The sequence below is a fragment of the Numida meleagris genome, chromosome 3, assembly GCF_002078875.1.
Source record: "Numida meleagris isolate 19003 breed g44 Domestic line chromosome 3, NumMel1.0, whole genome shotgun sequence".
NCBI classification, from domain to species: domain Eukaryota; kingdom Metazoa; phylum Chordata; class Aves; order Galliformes; family Numididae; genus Numida; species Numida meleagris.
This window is the reverse complement of record NC_034411.1, coordinates 58,228,011-58,252,197: the sequence shown is the minus strand read 5'-3', so window position 1 is coordinate 58,252,197 and position 24,187 is coordinate 58,228,011. Positions and strand designations below refer to the sequence as shown.

Below are 24,187 nucleotides of genomic sequence, written 5' to 3'. Positions count from 1 at the left end.
CTGAAGTAAAATGGTCAAATGGCCTCTGAGGAATCAATCTGACAACAGAGCATTAGTCTCTGAAAGTAAAGGCTGTTTACTATGCAAGTGGTATAAGATCACCCCCTTGGTATGGAGAATGCCTATTCATCTTCTTTCCAAATCAGATTTTCCTTATTCTGTGTGATATTAATCTCCATGGGGGTGGACACCTCCGTGAAGGTGCAATGGTTCATCTCCCAGTTCTGGTCAATTCTTGTTTTAATCTCATTTCCAGATCAGAGTCTTCACGCATAGTGAGATATTAATCTCTATAGGGGCAGACATCTCAGCTGGCCCTAGCACACAGCTCCCCCTCTTCCGGTCAATTCTTATTTTCATTCTAATTTCCTGCAATTTATATTCCTCTTTCAAGTTTAATATATTCTACTTCACTCTTCTTAACAAGTCCCTCTCCCTCCTCCACTTCTTTGCAGAGATTTTTACAGGAAAACTACTGATTTTGCCCCTTTCAGCAATCATTTCCCTCAAAATCCTTGCAGTACAGATTGTGTTGATGGCAGTAACTCCTATTTGCAGACATACTGTTAATGCTTGCCTTATTAGGGATTAGTTTTCTCATCAGGGCTTAATTTTGTGCAGCTTCTCCACATACAAATTTTCATTCACCTGTTTCAGGACAGGATAGCCACACAGTCAGGTAACAGATTAGAAGTTAGAACGTATGAAATGACAATATAATGCCTCGTCATGCACTCTCTCATCAACAGTGAAGTCTCTGGGCATGTAGTCCTACCTCTGCAAAACAAGTGCTACAGTACAACCATAACTCATGTGGCCAGCATGAGACCGAAGTACTTCAAGCCTCTCAAACACTAGTCTCATAAGGGACAGCAGAATCCCAGGGGAGAAAAACAGAACCCGAGATCTGGAGCCTGCATTATGTCTGGCCTCAAACATTTTAAGGCCTTACCTCTTCATTCTTCCCAAATACAGAGCACTGCACAAGTACAGTATTTAATTTCACTATCTAAATGAGCTTTCAATTTTCCCTGCAAGGTTTGCTCCTCAGCCTTGAACACATCAGCATTTCCACATTACCCAATTAATGCATATGCATCACTAACTCTCCTTTGATCACCACTTGAAAAACCCACCAGCCAAATGGTTAAATTCAAAACACATATGGATGCATGGTTGTAGAAAAGGCAAGAGACATTATTTCAGAAATGCTACTGCTCTTTAAGAGCATGTCTCTCTCCAGTGTTTTCTGTCCCACTGATTTTTATATACTCTCTTGCAGGAAGTCTTCCTGATGTCCTACCTAATCACGGTTAATAAGCTATACCTATGTTAACAATCCAGCTCAAAACAGCAGGAAAAAGTGAATGCCCTTCATTTATGAAGCATCAGTTTCTTAAATCAGTTCTTGCACGCATGAACAAGACCCCTGCATTCAGAAAAGGGCAAGACAAAAGCTCTGCTTCTGAAGTCCACTGACACTTCATGGGGAAGGTCAGTTGGAGTTAATAAACTATACAACATGAGGACCCTAGGAACACAATATTTATGCCCCCAGAAAACTTAAAGTGCAAAGCAGAGTCATTCAACCCATAGAAAAAGACTATCTAATCTGAAATAACTTGCACACATAACGGTTCTGAGATCCTCACATTTCCTAACATGTCAGCTTCATGACCAGCATCTATTGCACCCAATTACTAGCCAGGGCAGATCCAGCCCATCTTCCTAAGAAGCATCAAAACAGAACTGCCCTGACTGCAAATTCTGTCACAGATAAAACTGCCCAGACCCTTCAATCATCTTTCCATACCAGCTTGTAAAGGCGCAAGAGCAAAAAGGCACTGCAAACAAGCGTGCAGACAACCCCACTCAAACATAACCTTGTTCTGCCTTTGGAAAACATTTTCAAAAACGTTTCTACTCACAGGCAATCAAGTTAAAAGCTTACATTTAAAAAAGGAATTTACTCACTTACCCAAGCATGGGGTTTTGAGAGTCTTCCATTCAAAACTTTTAGCAACCCAAGTTGTATTACACTTCAGAACTTTTATCCAGGTTTTGACATCCATTTATATTATACTGTGCATTTGCTTTCTTGTATGTCGATCTTCCGACTATCTGCTAGGCTACTATCTTTTGTAATACATTAGCCAGTTTATAAACACTGACTAGTCCTCCATTAACAGTATCTTTTTCTCCTCTTGCACTTCATCTCCCTGTGTTACAGCTTTTCATCGTATCAGAATCTGTAAACAGTGTCTGAGAAAAAACTGTTCTCTGTCTTCTGTGAACTGATCAATCATATATAAAAGAAACTATAGTACTCCCAGAAGGGTCGGAGTATTTATATATTTTAACAGCTATAAACACATTCCTCCAACAGCCACTGGGTCCATTTATGAACTATACATCAATTACTAAACATTTACACAGAAGATACAATCATTTGTAGTTTATCTTATCCAGCGCTGAAGGCAAATCCTCTAAATTAAACTTTAGACAGAAATTTTCAGATTGTACAACTCTAATGTTCTTAACGTTGTTATTAAAAAAAAATTTAAAAAGAGGTTCCAAGCCTCAAAAATACAAAGAAATAGGAAATACCAGCTTCCTTGGGCCCAAACGTAGCCAAAGTAATCTTTTACATAAAAAGGCTCCATTTTGCTATAACAGCCAGGACACACACTTGTTTTTCTTTCTTAATTCTACCACAGTAGAAGTAACTTCAATCAGATGCTTGATTACTGTATTTGGGATAGTGTAAACAAATAGATGAGAAAAGATAGAAAAGAAAGGCATAAATGGTTCGGCGACAAGGACAGTTGTCTCTAATGAAGAAGTTCCCAGAAAAGACTCAAAAAGCAAGCAGGAGTCAGTTTTACCTGCACACCTATGTGACAAACTCTTAGGAAAACTCTCAGTAAACTGGAGGCTAAAGATATCAAAATTTGGGAGTTAAAGAAAGCCACCAAGAAAATAAAGGCTGAGCAGAAGAAAGGAAGAACCGGGAAACTTCCAAGAACATTACCAAAGGCCCCTGACTTGCAGCTGGGAGCCTGCAGAATGAGGTCTTGGGTAAGAAGTTACAGTGCTACATGCAACCACACCGGTTTGTTTTTCTGTTCTGTTTAACCTGGCAATAGAATCAACACAAAGCACGACCAGAAAGGTTTGGAATTTTCCTTTTACAGATAAAATATGAGTTATTCCTAGAGAATCAAAAACAAGAGAGCAGCATGGACTTGAATTCCTTTGGTCGTCAGTCCACCTCCAACATGATTGATAACACTGCCGAAGGAACTCCAAAACTTTGACTTTTGCAACAGATTTGCAGCCCCTTCTGCCACTTAAAATTGCACTTCCTTCTTCAAACCCTTCACTTTACTATCACAGCTACAAGCCTTCTACCAGCTCAGGACTCCTTCCTCAACTGCAAGGTAATCACTGCTGTAATTTGGAAGAACGTAGAAGAGGATTTGGGATCTTCATGGCTTAAGATTTTTTTTTTATTTTTTTTTTAAACAGTAGTGATCCCAGGAACCTTAATTTTTATCCCCTCCAAATACAAGAGTAGTTGCTCTTCCTTAGGCTGAAGTCCACTAAAAATAATTATTTTTGTTACAACATTTTGATGAAGAAGAGTCATGTATTTATACCTTTCCTTAAAGCAAAGATTGTAATATGTTTCGCCACTTTTCAAAGTGGTATTAAGGCCATGAAATTGTCAAAAATGATTTTTCACCACAGTTTTGTTACAAGCACTACCCATGCAGTGCCAAGAGAACAATATTCAGCGAAAACTTAAAACGTCCATTACACATCAACATCAGCAACTGCAGTCACACCTCAAAAGCGAATCAAATTCTGACTTTATTTTGGAGACAACTAAACATTTACTGGCTTCATTCACTTGTTCCTGGAGCCTCTAGGGACTAACACACAAACTAATTAAATTTGAGCATTTTCTTTGGCATTTTGCTTCATTTCCTAGTTGCCTAATGTTTTTAGGCTTCAGATAATAATACAAATGGTTCACATCCAAGTGCAGATTTTTATTTTTTTTAAATCATACATTTATTTCTATTGAACAGATTTTTTTTTGCTAATTCTCTTGACATCACAGAATAAGACTCTATAATAGTAATAGTAAATTAATTAAGACTTATTTCACATGGTGGGAAGTGAAGAATATGTTTTTTAAGAGATACATTGCCAAAATGCTTTCATGAAACTCAAACTAGAACCCATTTTCATTCCCATTTCTATGTTCAAGGAAGCAGATAGAAGTGTTTATAGTTAACATCTGGATACCATCACTACACAAAACTATCCAACAGATTATTCCGGTATTTTGAAGGTCTACAAATGTCATTATAAATCACAAATGCTACTCTTTCAGGTTCACAGCTGCATCATGTAGCCCATAAAAAAAAAAAAAAGACCAAAGATTTTCAAATACATGGTTTCTGTCAATTTGAAAATAGTATACAGACTCCCCTCTTCTGGATGCTCGTAAAGAACATCTGTGCAGCCTCTCTCATTGAGAACATAACTTTGCCCTTCCCAAACATTGATCACTTCGTGCAACTCCTTGTTCAACAGTTGACAGAAACGCCAATAAATCAACATAAGAGTTGCACATTCGAAGCATAAGCTCAAAGAAATTCAGATAAGTGAGCCAAAGGGAACAACCAACATCCCCCCCAAAAGCTGTTTAGTACAGCTAAATTCAGCATGCTTAAAACAACCCATAAAGTGAGCTTGACAGCTAACTGCTGCTGTACAGGCAGAGGATACACACAGGGAGAGGAGCTCACTCATCCCTGGAAAGGACTGCAGACCTGGAAGCACCTCATGCATGAGTCAGACAGAGCTGTTAGCCTGCCCTGTAGTACTTAACCAAACCAGTACATAGGGATTTCAAAGGAACGTTTCAAGGCAAACAGGAAAAAGAGTACTGAGAATAACACACCACCTAAGAATGCAACCCCTTCTTACTCAAGCAAGACACATCAAAGAATGAAAGCTACCTTTATCAAAGAAAAAGAAAAAGCTAAACAGCATCTGAACTCAGTAACTGAGTAACAGAATTGTTTTTAAAATATTAAGTCAATGCTAAAAAAAAAAAAGTAATTTGACAACTTCTCACTGCCAGGTTTCAGCTGACTCACAAGCAAAAAAAATCATCTTAATGCTGGATTACATATTACACCTATCCATTTAGTCTGTGTTTACCAGGGAAATTACGTTCTCTTTCATTAGCGAGCTTAGTTTCAACTGATACAGAAATCCAACATTACATACTGAAGGTTTCACCCTCACCTGGAAATAGGCTGTCCTTATTATACACTTCTACATGCATGCACATTACATATTTATGTACGTATGGAGCAGGGATACTAAGGCTTGAGGGTTGAGATCTGTTACTAATTTGTCATTTTATTTGAAGGACGAGGTACAAAGGAAAAGGAGAGCCAGCCCACAGAGATTTACAAATGCAAGAAACAATGTAAATAGACCTTTGCACTAAGCAAGGCCACACACACCAAGCATTCATATGCTGAAGAGCTGGCAAGCCTGTGGAATAAGCTGGCAATTTTTAGTACTTTCACAAGTTACGTCAGGATGTATTGCTAGTAAAAACTGATGGCAAAAAGAATATTTGTGTGGCTTTTTTGAATTGAATAAGGAAAAGACTGAAAAGAGCACTTTATGACTTTTTTTTTGCAAAAAGAAGAAAGTCTCTCACTGGGAATTTTCAAGCCTGAAAAACAGAAAGCAAGAATACACTGTCATGTGAACAGAGAGACACAGAGAAGCAGCTAAAAGGAGGAGCATATAGTAGCACACTGAAACATCTAAGGGTATTTATACTCATTAATCATCTTGCATTAAGGAATCAAATACACCTCACCTCCCTTCAATTATAGCACAAAAATACACAAGTCTTACACCAACAAGCGAGGGAGGTCAAGGATACTAAAAAGAAAAAAAACTGGGGGATGGTAAGAGCAGTGGGAACAGGAGAATCCAATACTTTTTTCAGGAAGGTGGAGAAAAGGTTATGGGATTCATGGGTTTGATTTTTTTTTGTTTATTATTCTTTAAAACAACACCATTATCTCCTCTGTAAAACATCAGATGAAAAGCAGTGAAATTAATACACCAATGTCTTGATCTGTTTACTCATTGTCTACCTAAAACACACACAACATTTGGATTTCAGCATACTTATCTGGGAGAGCGGAAGAAATCTCTTCCACAAATATAAAAAGCATGTCTTCAAAGGAATCAGAAGTTGAACAAAATATAAAACTGCCTTCAGTATTTTGGATTAGTAGGTTTTAGCAATTTGTGCATTTTAAGTGCTGTGACGGCAGTCAGCACTGATAACTTATCTCTGCTTTATGAAGCCATGAACTCTGCTAAATTTCTTCAGTGTTTTCATGTTTGATAAGCGCTTTCACATGCACAAAGAACACGCAAATGGGTAACATGAGAAGAACCAAGACAACTGACATTTTGATCTTACTCCAGCCTAATACACCACTAGAACTGATATAGATACAATGAAAAGATAAAATATCAAGTTGGAGTATTTTTCTAACTAATATCTACAGGGCAAGTCTCAATCAGGCCTTTAATTTTTCACTGTAGCGAAGATAAAAACAGATTCAGATTTTCAATAAAGGATATAAGCAATAAGGAAAACTAAACTAGCAACAGGTATCCTAAAGCATTCTAGGATGGGATTCACAAATAAAGACATGTTGTATTTGGAAATACAGAAAAGAAAAAAAAAAAAATCAGGATTTAGAGAAGTCTGTTATCCACTCAAAATTTTCATTCTGAGCTGTTAAACATTTACTTAAACTGCATCGACATTTGTTCTTCTTGACACTTTTTTCTTCTGGTTAATATTCATCAGTCACTTTTACTGGTACAGAACAAGTGTTCATACATAAAAGAAAGCATACAACTCCACCTCAATATAAATATAGTAGCCAGTGTGTAATAATTAGAATGAACATGCCAGAATTTAATTGCATAAAAACTCGGTTTTGAAGCATACAACAGTACCTCATAACTCAGTTGAATTAAGATCCTGATATGGTAGTTGACAAACTGCTTCTTTTGCCACCCAATTAATGTATGTAATCACATCTTTTTCATAAACGGTAGCAGAAGTAAATGACATTCTGGCAAACTGAAGGGTGCAATCTTTCACACACTGGCTAACAAAAATAACCTCACATTATTCATAGCATGGAATACAGAATTCAATTTTCATGGCACCAATCCTCAAGAAATTAATTTCTCAAGTTCTTTTTTGAAACTTCTTGAATCTCTTACTGAGGCATGTACTTGGTGCACTACTGTAATCATTGAACAGTTCCAAATATGTACAATTTTCTTAGAGAACAGAAACGTCCAACACATCAGTGCACAAATGCACAGTACCTCCTGCCTTAAAGCAAGCCTTTACACGTTAAAGTTAATGCATGTTGCTAGAGAAACACTGATTTTTTTTTTCTGGATTATTAGACAATTTCCTTCAGGTTTCATCCACACCTAAAACTCTTGGTTTGTTGTTGATTTTGTTTTTCATGCTTTCCATTAAGCAGTGTTGGGAAGAACACACACAAACATACTAACAAAACCTAGCTATGCTAGCAAAAAAAAAAACCCTTATGTGGTCCTAAATTTGAAGCTTACAGGAAAACAAGTTTACTGTTATAGCTTATTCTGCGTGACAGCAGTACAAGGTCACCCCATTGTTGGCTGTATGGCTGGCTGTCATTTTGGGGAGGCCCTCCTTCCTTTTGGTAGTAGCCAACACTTATTGTTTCTATATAAGGGAACTCAGATTTTAGTTAACCAGAAACTTCTGTATCATTTATGTGTTGTGTTATTACCTTATAGCAGTTCTCACTGCTATATGCTCATAGAGTCACAGAGAATCATAGAGTGGTTTGGGCTGGAAAGGACCTTAAAGATCATCTAGTTCCAATCACCATCATGCTACGCTTTTACTCCAGAATATACGTAGTTACATGTTAAAGATGCTTCAACAAATAGAGCAATTCAAATTCCTGGCCATCCACACAGTACTTTAAGGTCACGATCCCCCTGCAGAGACTCAATTCTACAACCATTTTATGTATCAACAACAGAAATTACTTTGATGAACAACTTTGCAGAACTTTTTATTTGCAGTTCTTCAGATACAACACACCACAGCTTGTTTCATTAGTTCACTGTTTTCATGTTAGGTTAATATATTAGACCCAATATTCTTAAATTTAAAGCCACAACATGTTTAAAATAAGACAGTACAAATGTTGTCAGTCAAAGATTTGGCTGTGACAGCAATCACAAGAGAGATTTGATTAGATTGAATAAATGGTTCCTAAGTGAAATACATGTAGAGATTTGTTAATAAAAACTCCAACTTTAGTGGAAATGAAATGCCAGTACAGAAAGCCAACCTAAAAACTTCTGTTGTTTCAAATTCACTGATCAATACTTAGCTTTTATGCCATGACTACCACATCTTTGAAAAAGCAAATGCAGCTCATTTGCAGATGAATATCTAAGATACACAATCAACCAAAATAAGCTCCTTAAAGATGCAAGTATTCTTTATAATGGATTATTGTAAGATCATTTCCACAACTTTAATGGCTATTGAGCAGTTAAACATTCAGAAGGCAAAAACAGATTAAAAATAGTTTTTTATGCAACCAGCACAAGCATAGACTACAGGTGACTTCAAACAAGATATTTTTCATACCTTTAAACTATGGAGTTTAAAGTCAACTATAGTCAATGCTCACCAGGAAGCAGCACAAGGTAATACAATTTGGGCTGTTCAGCCTGGAGAAGAGAAAGCTCTAGGGAGACCTTACAGCAACCTTCCGGTACTTAAAGCAGGCCTACAGGAAAGATGGGGAGGGACTCTCTGTCAGGAATTGTAATGACAGAACAGGTAATATCAGCTTTAAATTTGAAGAAAGTAGGTTCAAATTAGACAATAGAAGAAATACTATACTCAGAGGGTGGTGAGGTGCTGGAACGCGTTGCTCATAGATATTGATGCTCCATCCCTAGAGGCATTCAAAAGAATGAAATGATCTTTAAGGTCCCTTCCAATCCAAACCAGTCTGTGATTCTATGATTTTCTGATTTTGTAAATCAGGTGCAGCAGGACCCTGCAGCAGTCCTGTAATAAGCTCAGACAAAGTTCCTTTTGATGTCATCTACCACTCTTCTAACAGTTCCCCTCGGCCTGCAGAAATCATGACTATTTTCCCTCTTCCACTGACATCCACATGCGTAACGTGAACTTCTATTTCAAATTAGCACAGCCCCGTGCAGCTAGCGGTATCAGGAAAGGATAGGCGCTGCCCCTTGCTGCCACAGCAGGTCACTACGAAAGCCCATGCAGGGAAAGAGAAGGATAGATCACAGAGGAAAAAAGGTGAGACTGCAGAACCAGGCTTTAAACCAGCCCCTGCTGCACCCCAAACTGGGCGTCACAACATTGTCTAATTCTAGGTTAGTATCATCTAGGTGTCATCTCCCCTAAGCCCTGTACACGTTCCACCCTGTATATTCAAAGATGCATGTCAAAGAGACGTTAATAATGTATCACCCATGTGTGCAGTCAGCCAGAGGGCAGCCCCAGCTGCCCCCATCCAGCCTAGCTCTTGGAACTTCAAGAGTATATGGCAGTCCACGCTCTTCTGCCTCCTCCTTCCACTTGCTTGGGTGAACGAAGAGCCATGCAGCAAGCACAGCCTAGAGTCAATATGACTGAAAGCAGCATAGGTTCACTTCACACCACCCCATCTCATTCTCCCATGCCCCAGATTAATGAGGCACATCTTCAAGAAAGCTAAACTCACCCATCAGAAGGTAACTAACCCCATCTTTTCCCGAAGAACTTTCATATAAAGCTAAATGAACTCACGTGCAGGCCATACAGTGGCCAGATCCAGCACAGAGACCCAAGAGCCATTCAAGGGATGGAAATCCCCCCTCTCTGTGGCAGCAGTAACTTAAATTGGCTTAAGAGGATTGAGGATTGTAAATGAAGCTCCTCATCTGAGTGCACACTTCTGGGAGCAGCACTACAAAGGCGTCTTTCCATGACAATAATAAACAATGACAGCCAGCATCCTATTAGCACACGAAAACACGAGCCCCATCTTGATTCACTTGGTTATCAGCGCTAGAGTAATCGTTCTGAAAGCTTCCTATTACATATCTAGTGTGATCTATGCTGCAAAAGGAAGAGTAGGGATTTCCCCAAAACAGATGCTAATGTGAAGCTGAACTGATGCTTAGTGATGTACTCAGCTCCTGAAAGGTGAGATGACCCAAAGGTTTTCCAGCAAAGGAGGTCGTACACAGACACCATAAAGACTCCAGAACCAAAAATACCCACACAACACCATTCAATATTTCTGCGTTTTAATCAAAATACTGCCAACACTTTCACACAAGAGGATAAACTCCTTTTAACTCATTTGTATTGAAAGCATTTCAGAAAGAGGAGAAAAACCCAAAGCATTAGGCAAGTTAACTCTCCCAAACATCAACAAGAGAGGTCCTTCAAGATCCTTGTTTAGAAGTTCTCTCTATCGAAGAGACTGTCCCCTTTCCCAGAGCACCTCCTGGAACTGACACAGCCACCTCACAGACCATCATTAAACCATGAGATCTCAGCTCTTCAGCAACGAACCAGATAGTTGCATAAAAGTCTCAGCTCACAGCCAGTATTGGTACAAACATTCAAGAAGGCAAAGCACATGCCAGGAATGATTATGATACGATTAAGGTCAGAAATCATTATTAAGGACCAGATAAATCCATTGGGCAGCTGTGCCTCAGATACTGTAAGCAAAGTAGTAGAACTAGCAAAGAAACAGAAGCTGATAAGGGATGAAAAATTAGGTGGAACAGTACCTTTGTAACACAGAGCTACAACTGCACTTTTCACACTAGAAGAGGAATAGCTGAGAGAGTGTGGAACACTACAAAATCCTGCATGGCATGAAAATAAATTGGGAGCAATTATGAACCATCTCTTTCAATACAAGAGATGGGAGATATTAAACAGAACTACTATGTTCAAAATTAACAAAAAACAGTAGCTTTTTCAGCACAATAGGTGGATTACTTTTCACTACATGACGTGAATGCTCAAAGTGATATAGGTTGAAGATGTCATTAGGCACAATTATGGTTGCAAGAAACCACTAAATGACATTAAATACCAACACATTGTCTCTGTGGACAGACAGTAACCAGACAAAGCCACTCACCTTGCCCATGTCACTCTCCAGAGTGCCCACCGTCAGAGACTGGATGCTAGCCTCTAGAGGTTTCTTCATCTTTCACCTCACCTCTTTTTAATACCTAATGTAGATATTAAGTACTGGCAAGACATCGCTTGGTTCAAAATGTACTGTTTACACTAACTAATCAAGTCCCACCATGATTTCCTCAGACAAAATAGACTAAGCAGGACTTGTACTGTCTGTGTCTTGTGGGTGCTTTCAAGCCCATTTTCCCATCAAAGTTCCAACTTTGAAAATTAATATGCACTTTATATTTGCAATGCAGGTGAGCAAGTGGTCTCTCATGGAAGAGGGATGAACATGCAAAGGAAAGTAAAACATTTGGGGAGGAGGGGGTGGAAGTGAGAAAATCACTTTTAATTCCACTCATCATCTATGTAATTTGTCAATACATTTCAACAGCTTGGTGGAAAAAAAAGCTACTGAGAAGTCTCTTACACATACACGCCTACCTGCACGAGTGCGTCCTGTGTATCTTATGCAAACTGTAGCACATTCAAAAATAAAGCACGACTGAAGTGACTTCTGTTGTTCTGGCAGCAAAAGGTTAATTTGAGTTTAAGCACTTAGTAAGGATTTTTTAAACAATTTCAAAGCATCCTCAATTTCTTATTCTACATGATTACAAATACAAAAAATAGATGCTCTTATTGTGATCTGGTATGTATGTTTCTGTGTGTAAATACATTAAACCACAAAATCCTTATTAAAAAAGTAATGTTTTCTGCTTCATAATATCAAATTCTCAACTTAGTTACATTCTGTCTTTGGAAGAAATAGTCTATAATATCAATGAGAAAAGTATGTATTATTAATTGAAAAGTATTTACTCTTGTCTGTTCACTTGTAAGTACTTTTAATGAGGAAATATGAGGAACATCTCAGGGGCTTGAACTTGTAAAACATACAAACCACTTTTTTTATCCTTAATTATCCCTACAGTCTGAAACACCACACTTAGATAACTCTAGGTAGGCTGACTCTTTTTTAGAGCTTCTATCCTTGGATCTTTTGTTTAATATTAAAAATAAACCCACACACTCGCACAGAAACCGTCTGAGGCAATGCGATGCATTGACAAGCAGGCAGCATTTTAAAAAAAAAAAAAAGGAAAACATTTTCTTTTCCACAAAATTTGAAAACACTCAAATTGCTAAAAATACTATTAAAAAAATAAGCCTAAAATTCTCAAGTTGTGAAAACAAGCTGAACTTGTTCTTTATCGAACTGTAGGAGTCACAGATGAAAGAAGGTGCTATATAAGGAATAGCCAGACTTCAACAAAGTGCGTGCTTGCCAAAACATTTTGGCCTAGATTCTGACAGGCACGCACCCAAGTTGAGGGGTCAGGGAAAGAAGCAGTGTAAAGCAACAATATACAGAGAGCAGGAAAATACGACACTGTGGATTACAGTTGGGTTCTGGGGGGAGCAAGGGGCAGAAGGAAGCTGTATCCTTTTCCCTTTTGAACCCTGGGGGGAAGACAGTGTTTCAACTGCACGCGAAAGGGGGGGAGGTAGCACACAAATGCAATTTTTGAGACAGCAACAAATTACAAGAAGCATCTTGTTCCTTCTCCTAACTTGCTGCTGCTCCTCCTCTCGCCTTCTGCTTTGCTTTCATGGAATCTGTTAGGAGGGAGAGCAGCTAACCAACCTTCAGCACGCGCACGCTCCTGAAGGCCAACTTTGTTCTCTGGCATTTGATCAGACCCTGAATAAATACACCAATTTATACAAGGAATTCTGGATCTGGCCAACATTCACCATTCAACAGTGGTGCAAAGCATCATAAAATGAAAATAAAAATCAAACAACAGTGAGAGAAAAATCTGTGAAAGGTCCAGACAGAATTAATATCTCCATTAATTAACATGAACAATTAGCACCGTTTTAAATTGTTGCAATTCAGATAGTAAGAACACTTATACAAAGGAAGCTGAAAATGAGACAAGTTCAGCCTAACACGGAAACCGAGATGCTGTTGCATTAAGGTAGGAAAGAGGGGAAGGGCAGTTGAAGGAAGATGCATCACTCCTGCTAAAAGACAGAGATCACTACGAGGGAAACAGATGCTCCTAAGCACTGCATGCAGGAATCTTTGTAGGCTGCAAAGAGACCCTCAATGGAATGGACACACGAACCCCAACCTTAGAGTCCTGCATCCACTGCCACCGGGGTGGGAGATGATGTCTAACCAACAGGCAAAAAAATAACAAAACACAAAACAAACAAAGTGCTTCAGGGACTTGTTTAGAACATAGAACAACAACAGTCTTTGTCGTGGTTATTAAATCCGGAGCCTTCAAACCAAGAATAGTCCTAAGTAAGCGTTCAGCAGAGCACAGCTCTACATGAGGGCAATGAACGTATCTAATCAGCATCAGAGCATCACACCTCGCTAAACCAAGCACACTGCAAGCATCGACTCCTGACAAAGCCACCTCTCCAAACCTTCAAGAAAGTCTGACCTAGTCTGAAATTAATAACCCTCTGACAGCACAACACATGAGTATTTTTGATGCTTGCCAATAGAAACCAAAGTCTGTAGCTGCTGACAAGCTGCACAAAAACTGTATCCCACGTTTCCCAGATACGACTGTCCAACTCTTGACAATCTTCACCTACTCTGGTCAGAGCAACCCCGAGCATTCCTCTCAGCTTACTTAATGCATACCCCAAGGTACAAAGCTGCTGTCCCGTACTCTTGGCTCCAATAAAGGATATACACTTTACGTTCTCAGCATAAGATATTATGGAGCACATAAGTTATCAGAACTTCCTACTCTTCTTCTGCCAGTGAAGAAGCTTGTAGGAAAATCATTATGTAATAGTTAATGCCGGCCTCACAAGGTACAGTAAAGCAAAACCACTGCTCTGTTTTGAATGAAGAGATGTTACATGTTGGCATCTTTCATTTTAACTGCTCCTAAAACACAGCGGTCCCATAGATAGTCAAGGTCCCTTACCCGGCAGAAGGCTCTGTAGGTGCTTACGTAACCGTACAGTTCTGATATGCAGACATTAAATTATGGGCACCCAAGGCAGCCACACAGGAGGGATGTAATCTGTTTGCAGCAGCATCACTTCTCTTATTGCTTTAGCACAGCTCTTAATTGACAATGACACATCAAACTTCTCAATTAAAAATTAATTGATAGCACCAGGAAAGCAAACAACAACAAAAAAAAACAGCCCTTAGAAAAACTGCGCTTCCAAATCTCAGGAGCGTATCTACTTTTATTAATGGCAGCTTTCGAGCTCAAGTTTTCAAATCAATGTCCTGCATTAACAGGTTTCTGATACTTGGCCAATTGATGCACCCGGGTGCAAATACAGGTAAAAATAATTATAAAGCGCGGAGTTGAGCCAGACCTCCACACTTCGCACCACGAACAAAACCCACGATCGCACCACAGCTCCATCCGGAGCGATCCGAGGCACCCACCCACCGGCAGCGGCGGGGGGCACGGGGCACGGCTCGGAGCACGGCCCGCCGCCCCCTCCCCGAGCGCTCCCCGCCCGCTCCCGGCGGCTTTTCTCCCGCAAAGCCCCGCGGCACGGAGCGGAGCCGATGGGAGAAAAGGGTGAAACATTGGCGGCTTTAAACAAAACAGACGCCGGCCCCGCGTGCTGCCTTCCCTCCCCCTTCTCGCTCGTTTTTCTTTTTATACGAAGGGGGCAGCGGGCGGCAACACCGCCGGGCGCTGGGAAGCGCCGGGAAAAGTTTCGGCGGGGAAGCGGCGCTCCGCGAGCACCGACGCCACCTGGGAAGGAGGGAGGGAGGCGGCCGCGGCGGGAGGAGGAGAAGAGGAAGGGGACTCCGAGAGGAGCCCGCGCCCGCCGCGAGACCCGCAAAGCCCGGGAGCAGGCGACGAATCGGGCACCCCGCACTCCGGGGCCGGCAGCCGCCCGCGGGCGCTGCCCCCTCCCGCCCGCCCTCACCTGGCCCCGCTCGCTCGCTCACTCACCTGCGGAGAGCTGAGCGCGGGCCGCCCCCGGCAGAGCGGGCGAGCCTCCGGCCAGCAGCAGGGCGAGCGCCGCCAGCAGCGGCAGTGAGGCCGCGGCGCCGGCCCCCCTGCCCATGCCGACTTGCCGAGAAGTTTCCCAAAGAGGCCGGGGCTGCCCCGGCCCGCGGCGGCGGGCGGAGCTCGCCTCGCCCAGCCCTCCCGCTTGGGAAAGCCCCGCGCCCAGGGCCACCCGCCCGCCGGGGCAGCCGTCTGCGGCGCGACGGGCGCAGCACCGCGGCAGCACCGGCTCCTTTCGTCCTCCGGAGTTACTTTGCTGCCGGGCGAGCGGGGCGGGAGGGAGGAGCCGAGCGCGCGTCCAACCCCCGCTCCCCGGCACTTGGCACAGGGAATGTGGGACTCCGGCCCGCGGCCCCGGCGCGGGCGTAGCGGCGCCCGGCAGCGCCTCCTGCTGCAGGCGTGGGGGCAGCGCCGCTCGGCTCGGCACGGCGCGGCTCGGCTCGGCTCGGCTCGGCACTGCCTGGCTCGGCGCGGTACGACTAAGCACGGCGCAGCTCAGCGAGGCGCTGCCAGGTTGGGCTCGGCTCGGCGCTGCCTGCCTCGGCTTGTCCCCGGGTAGCTCGGCGCGGCTCAGCTCGGCTCTTCCCGGCACGGCGTTCCTGGGCAACGCTCTGCGAGCCCCCCGGGCGTGCACCGCTTCGGGGGAAGGCAGGAGCTGGCGGGGCGGGGGGGACCGGGGCAGGGGGCGGTGGGTCTGGGAGATCCCGGGTGCTGTTTGCAAAGGGAAAGTCCGGCGGAGCCGGGTGTGCTTCGCTCGGTGCTTCTGGTTCTAAAACCGCGTTAACGATCGGGCTGCGAGCGCTGCGCTCTGGCCGTGCCACGGGCGGACTGTGTCTTCGAGACGGGATTTTTTTCCCTCCCTTCTCTTTGGCAACACTCGTCAGGCTCGTGGTGCCGGTGAAGTCCCATTGATCGGAACTGAAATTGTAATAAACAGTGTTGCCATTTATACCATTATATCTGCATGCCATAAGACCTGACCTTTCCGCCAGGTCTGCGTGCAGATACAGGATGGCGAGCCCTGTGCAGGACTTGGGCAGCCCCAGACCCGGGGTGTGCCATGCAGCGAGGGCCTCGTTCCCTGAAAGCAGCGCAAGTCTGTATGCTTTGGGAGCTTAGGACCTCAAAAGCATTTGGAGTAACAGATATGAACGCCAGTGCTGGGATTTTTGTTTAACTACAATTGCCTCCAAATTTTTTAACCAATTTTTATTCCTTTTTTTTCTTTCTGTGGCAGCAGCTTGCAATTGGAGATGTAATATAATGCTCACAACAGAACCCGAAGCCACTGGTAACACATGGGTTTTATTGCAAACTGGAAATTCAACCCAGGGTCAGCAAAGGTTTGCTGTGATTCAAAATCCTTTCCAGCCGATGTGTGGCGATTGATCAGTTTGCCTCAAAACCCCACAGACCCTCATGTTTTCTCACAAAAAAAAAAAAAAAAAGATTCAAACATAAACAAGAAAGAAAGAAAGAAAGAAAATACCTGTACAGCTGGAAACCTCTGTACTTCATTTGAGTGGAGTTGCCAAAACCCAACTTGCATGCTTACTGTAAAATATAAATTACATGCTTCAGTGAACACTGGCTCTTTGTTTGGTCCTAGAGAGGATGGGAGTTGCACGAGGCAGACCTCCTGACGCCCAGCATTTCAGTAAGGATGGGCCATGTGCTGGCTGCAAGTAATATGTGATGTTCTGGGCAAGGTGAGGGAAAGTACTGTGAAATAAATATTTAGGAAGAAATTCTTTACTCAGACGGTGGTGAGGCACTGGCACAGGCTGCCCATTGAAGCTGTGCATGCCTCCTCCTTGGAGGTGCTCAAGGCCAGGTTGGATGGGGCCCTGGCAGCCTGAGCTGGAGAGTGGCTGCCCTGCCCATGGCAGGGAGTTGGAACTGGGTGGGCTCTAAGACCTCTTCCAGCCCAACTCATTCAGTGATTCTCCAGTGACCAGCACCACAGGTCACCACATCCAGAGGGTGACAAGGGTGGCAGAGGTGGGTGGACATGCAGCACTATCGCTGCTCCATTTCCCTGTCCTGCACTTGTGTGCCCCACTGAAGTACATTTCCTGTTCTTTATCCAGGTAGTTTCCATGTCTACCAGTGGGAGTCTCCTGGGATTTCAGCCTCTTCCATTGCTCACATTCCTATTAAAAAGCAGCAAAGAGGTCTTTGATTACTATTCTTTCCTTGACTGGAGAGTTCAAGCTTGAGAGGTTCAGCTAAGGTGCACACTTGACCCCACTTTTCTTCCAGGTACATCTCTGTTGAGATGTTATGCACTGCAATTCACTCTTTGTGTCCTTCTAATGTGCTTTACACCCTGACAAATACCTTAACTTACATATCAGGTTAGTGATTATTTTTATCTTACACAACATGAATGGATTTATTTTTTTCCAGCTTTTATGTTTTTAGAGCTCTAAATGTTTCACTGTCGTTTGCATTTTCAATTAAGAGTAAAGCACGCTTGTATTATCTCTTGATCCAAGCTAACACTATATGTGCCAAATGTAGCAGCAGAAAGATGATGAAGGCACCCCGCAGAAATGCCTTTCTCTTCAGCTCAAAGGCTATTTGGAAATGAAGGAAGGTAGAGACTTTATCTTGAAAATTATGATCTCTAATTAAAGTGCCTAATAACAAGCAAATTTGTTTCAGAAACTCTGCTAGATGCCTATATCTTCTCTGCATTCCCTGTTAAAACTTCCCCATTATAGTTTTTAGGTGTTGCTAAGCTCATCACAACGTAATTTTAAACACAGACCATCACTGAATTTTGTTCCTATTGTAGACTGACAAATATCTACCATAATATACCATCTCACAGAAAAACACCATGAATTATCAATAATCATCATAGAATCATTAAGGTTGGAAAAGATCACTGAGATCATCTCGTCCAACCATTGACCCATGTCCATCATGCCCACTAATCATGTCCCTCAGTGCCACATCCACATATTTCTTAAACACCTCCACCACTTTCCTGGGCAGCCTGCTCCAATCTAGCATGGTATTTTCCTATGGTATTTGCATGGTATGTAAAATATGTTATATTAAAACAAATATTCCTAACCAGCAAAAATATTTCTCTCTTCCTCTTTTTATTCAGGAACAGTTAACTGTTCTCCTGAAGTACGAGGGGATTTTGAGACATTTAAATATTTTTTTTTCTAGCCAAACGATCAGATAGCCAAGGATGGTCATTATCCTGCTGCTCCCACCCAACTTTCCAGCCTTTGCGCTTTTGCTTCCTTTGTGAAAGCCTGCCTGCTTATTTGATGAGCCCTAACAAGAACCAAGGCCTCCTGAAAATCTGTCTCTTCAAGGTTGGAGATCTTTGGGAAAACTGAGTGTTGTACTGACCCAAGCTTTCTTGGTAATTATCTAATAATAGCTACACCAGGGTCTTTGTTTCGTTCCCACTTCTGAAAAAATTAGTAAGAGGCACTGCAGATTTCAATTAAATATATTGTTTTATTGCCTGGTACTCAAGGAGGCTTTCTTAGAGCATACTAATTCCAGCAGCTAATACTCTTGTCATAACAAACCATCACTAGACAGAAGGAAACAATGCTGAGTGTCTTACTGATGCCTTTGAAGAGCCTCCTGTCACAAAGCTGTTTTTTGGATGTGAAGTGGTTTATGTGGAGGGCCTAAAAAGGCCAGGGAATCACTGCTGTGTATTACATATGCACAGATGGAATAAAGTAATGGCTTATACAAGGAGCACTCCATGTTCACCTTGCTACCTGCAATTCATGGTGGGAATAAGGCATGCAACAGGAATTGTCCTTTGACTCTTTGTACCCATAAGCGCTCCTGCAGCTCTTGCACACATTCTCCAGCCCCCCAGACTTCAGATTTAGTGACAAGTTCTTGTGGTTACAGGGAACAGTGTGGCATTTCCCATCCTATGCCTCCTGTTCTCACTTCGCCACCTTTTTCAGCAATGTTCGCCTTTTGCATTAGAATTTTCCATTCTTTACCCAAAGACTGGATATCATTTTGTTCTGCCTGTCATTTCTGCAGTTCTGATAAAATGGCCTGTGAGTTTTTTTTAAAGAGCACATTCCCTGTTATTGACCAAATGCTTTGTTATTTTTTCTTCAAGCAGACAAAATAGTTGACAACTGAAATATAGCACGGGAATAGCTTTCGAGAAGGAGTGAAGCATGGCCCTGTTCTGAAATAAATTGTTTCACTGAATTCTATCCCTTCCAAATTACATTGTAAGTGCATTTCTTATGTCAGGGTGCAGCCCAGAAAGAAACTGGTCTCTGAGTTTGTCAAAACATCAAAGACACTGTTCTGTCAGAGGCTCTGTTCCAGCAGAGTCTTGTTCTGTAAGACACTAGTGAGATAGTACGAGGGCCGTTGAAAGCTGGTCTTTGGGAAACATCTGGTGGTTGAAGCACAGTGTATCCATCAGTGGTTATGAATGCATTAAATTCCTTAAAACTGCTTACGTTCAAACAAGCTCTCACAGCATGTTTCCTGTGTATATGGACTTAAGCAAATACTTATTTCCACATTACATAGAAGCCATTTAGTAGGCTTCTACCCCCATACCTTTCGTCTCAGTTTTATGCTGGTATTCCTCTTCAGAGTCACAGGAAGAAATTTCATTTTGTGCTGTTGGAGAAGATGCCAGCAAGACTTTGGAAGCTTCTGAGGACTTGCAGAGGTACATCACATTTCTGTACTGTTTAGTCAATTATTTTTAGCTTGGCACACCTGTACCCACTACTTGCAATTATTTCAAAGCATGTAGAGCTTTGAAGTCCACAACTCTAAAACTGAGCTTGAGCTCAGTTGAAGGCAGTCATTCAACTTTTGGAAGAGCTCCAAAAAGGCACTCCATATTCCCTTCAAAGATTCATAAGAACTTGGGAGATAAATAGATGGATGGCCTTAAGGCATGTGTTGCCTCTGAAATACAAAAGGCAAAGAGATCCAACAGCAGAGAACAGTTGAGTTGTATGAGATCTTGCAGGTGTTAATCTGATGTATGAGAACCAGAAGCTGATAGAAAAAAAAAAAGAAAACACAGGGATAATGTAGAGATGGACCATCTAGAAAGATCATTTTAGCTGCATCTTTTTAAGCTAAGTAGTTTGTTGTGTTCAGTAGTATAAATCACAGCCTATTGCTTCTGTTCCCTTATTAGGTAAATCTACATACATCTGTGGCTTAACTGTGTAAAAACTCACATTTAAAATTCAGGGGTAGCATGCTTATAAAAAGTTAGTGGATGAAATAAACAAAATGAAAGCAAAATAAATGTGATCCAAAATTATGTTGCACTTTTCATCCAGCTTTTGTCTGGTCTTAGCATGTTGTGGTTGGCACAAGCAACATTGAAATATTTTGTACTTTTATACAGAAAGAGAAATGCAGACCTGAGTAATTTTCTCTTGAGAACCTTAAAAGAGCTTGCAGTTAGTGAGTGTTGTCAAGCAGCAGGCCTGGAAACACTTAAATCTCTCTTTCATGGGCTCTTTTTTACAAGGTTTGAGTGATTGAGAGGTCACAAAGGAGACACCTCATACAAAAGAGACATCAGAAATACATTTGTAATTGTCAAACTCTGGCCCCATTACCAACCAAAAGTTCGAAAACTTCATTTGAAGCTGTGATTCATCTAGGGAGAATAATGACATGCAAGATGGCCATAGCCTCAAGATCTTTCACAATACTGTTATGTCCAGTTGTGCTACATCCAGTGATCGGTTTATGAAGGGGCCTTGGAGGCAAATTAATTATTTAACAGTACAATATATTGAGAATTCAGTCTTCCTTCCCCTAATGGAACTTGCATTCTTGAGATTACCATTAGATTCTCAGTACCAGACATTGCTGAACTCTTATCTGAAAGAAGACCTGTTTGAGAAAATCTTGAAATTGAACAAATACGGCTTATATATCAGAAATTACTTTTAAGAAACACGGTGTGCTCAGCAGGTCCACTGGGATCGTCAGTGACTTTGGCTTACCCAGGCATAAATGTCCAATATAGATTACTTTAAAATCTGTTACTGAAATGAAAAAAAAGGCTAGACTTGGCTCAGAGGAGAGCAATTACTCTCCCTGTAATAATTGTTGGTGTTACAGTGGTGTATTCAAAACTCTTGTATGAGATCCAAATTCTTACACGTTTCCACCTCTTCGTGTTAACTGGAAATTGATACATACGAGGGTAGCTGAGGAGCCTGCCTGAATATAAAATGATCTGAAGAAAACAACCTTGAACAAAAACAAGTAGGGGTAAGTGACAATAAAAAAAAAAAAAGTTCCTCTGGCACATTTATCCATTAAAGAGGAATATATTCCATTTCTTGCTGTTAACCAAGAGATGGCTATGATTTGAATATGAAAGCAGCTCAGGAAGCTCAGTATATGATTCAAATCTACCTTTGCTCATTTTAATGATAGCCAGGAATGGAAATTGGAATCTTCAATCAGTCCATACTCAAGAGAACAAGAATATGATTAAAGTCATTTCAAGCCCAGCACTATACTCACATTTATTTTGCAACCTCACTGACTACTGGCTGAAAACAAAACTGCAGCCCAGGTATGTATGCTTCATACCTGTATCTGTAATACCAACTAGTGATAGCTCACCTGAAAAAGAAAGGTCACACCTGGCATCAGTTTTCAGGGATTACCTGCAGCAAAGCAAGGAAAGATGCTAAACAAAATATAGCTCTCTATTCTTCAGTCTACCAAGTAAATTTGTCCACTGGGATTGGAATATACAGCCTCTCAAGGAGCAGTGGAATAGATAGATACACTGAATTCTTTCTCACCTCAATAAAACTGAGCAATTTTTAATGCTCTGAAGATACTTTTGCAGAAACAATTGCTAAAAATTCATGGGTGCCATTTTATCTGCAGTTTTAGGCAGATTTTATCCTCGAGGGAAATTAATCAACTCACATTAATATATACTCAGCAGACTCACAAGTCATAACTGACGTATTGTACAGTGATTGCACATGTCATTACACAAAAACTTTCTCTTTTAGAACAGCCTTTCGTAAGTCACCACTAAACTTCTCTTCCAAAGAGGAAAGTCTCATCAGATAAATCTCACAATCTCATAAAGGGTTTGTCTCTGAGGTCCAACAGCTATTTTCTGGTTGCTCCTAGAATATTACCACCTCAGTGCTGTGTAATTTAATTCCAGGATTTAGCATGACTTTTGGATGTCTACCATAAAGCCCTAAGTTTCCACTTTTACTTTCCTTCATTTCAGAGCTCAACTATTCTCTTCAATTTCCCAGTTTTTAAAATAAGCTCCTAAAATGGAAAAGGCTACTGACTCCAAGAATAGATGTGTATATATCTTATCCAAAGTAGGTTAACTTCCACTATAAGAGTTTATTGGCAGTTGAATTACTATACTTTGTCTTCGCTGGATGGCGAGCGACTCTGAATTACTGAATTACTCCGAATTACTTTACGCCAGGATGTTGGAGCCATGTTTAAAGTTATTATTTTCCTTTTTTTTTTTCTTTTTGCATTCTAAATTTAAAACTTGCATTTCCTAAATCCATCTTAAGTTGTGTGATACCTAGAGTATTTCTTATTTCTCTAGAAAACAAAATGTAGATAATAAATAAGAAAAGTTGGAGAAAGCAGCTTTGTGAAAGACAATGCAATCAGAGATGGGACACTGATAAATTTAATAATAATTTTACTAGAGTCACCATTGAAAAATAAAGACTGTAGAGTGGAATTGGTGGAGTTTTCCTGGAAACTTGTTATTAATTACAAAATGTATTGTTTTCTGAAAAGAGAGTTCACATAGTGATTTGTATTAGAAAAATGTTTTACCTGTCATTGCAGTTCATTTCAGTTTTAAGAATGTATTTCCACAGGATTCTGAAATTCTTTACAATTTAATGTCAGGTCCAAGGGAGGTGCCAATACATTTTATGTAAATAATCCAGCGGCTTTATAATGAACTTAGCTGCTTTTCTTTTTTCTTTCTATATCTGTACTAGGGTGACAATTATCATGACTATCATCCACTCAATTGATTCATACTACTCTCTGTTTTGTCTCAACAATGACAGGCTAGGCTACAGAAGAACAGTCCGAGAGTACTTATGCCAAATGCAATGCAAACTTTCATGAACTATGAAAAATATATCATACTATATTACCATCCTTTTATGTACTGTAAATAAGCCCTTCATACAAACTTTGCTTTGCCTAATTCCTTCCAGACGCCGTTTCCCTCAAACAAGTCATGATTCTCAGGTTCTGAGCAATATTTTCTTGCAGACTGAAGTGCATTTATGGACACATAAACTTCCTTTGTCCTACAAGAGGATAGTTTCTCCTAGTTCGATGACTAGATCAATACATCTTACTGTTGTACCTCGCATTGTCCCATCCTGCTCCTGAACTGCAGTTTTCAATTCAAACAGGAACTACTCTGCATCCTTGTAGGGCTGATAGCAGCAGTAGTGTAGATACAGTTTGCAATGTGGTCTTCCTGTCTAAGGGTTGACCATTTTCATCTCAAACCTGGGATCATGTAGCTTATTAGCTTATTGATTTGTAAATCAAAATTGTCACCGAAGTCCTAGGACAATTTGTAGGGCCTCAGCTTGTCTTTCTCTGCATTCCAATTTATTCATCCCCTTTCTTGGCTGCTCATCCTCCACAGAGGAAGGGCAGGATTCTCTTCTAGGCTGAGATACATTCAAAATGTGTTTAAAAATGAATCTGACTCCAAAAGTATATTACTGTAAATTCCAGTAGATCT

The 24,187-nt window shown here is 41.2% G+C and overlaps 1 protein-coding gene across 4 annotated transcripts in view; it reads right to left on the bottom strand.

Annotated features, from left to right (window-relative positions):
• Positions 1-15,654, bottom strand: part of PTPRK (protein tyrosine phosphatase, receptor type K) — a 397,652-nt gene extending 381,998 nt beyond the window's left edge. For 2 of the 4 annotated variants that reach the window (XM_021390545.1, XM_021390547.1), the window contains exon 1: positions 15,340-15,654. In XM_021390545.1, coding sequence (XP_021246220.1) covers positions 15,340-15,454 — 115 coding nt within the window. In that variant the 5' untranslated portion in view covers positions 15,455-15,654. The remainder of the gene's footprint in view (positions 1-15,339) is intronic. The other 2 variants (XM_021390546.1, XM_021390548.1) reach the window with 1 other exon arrangement.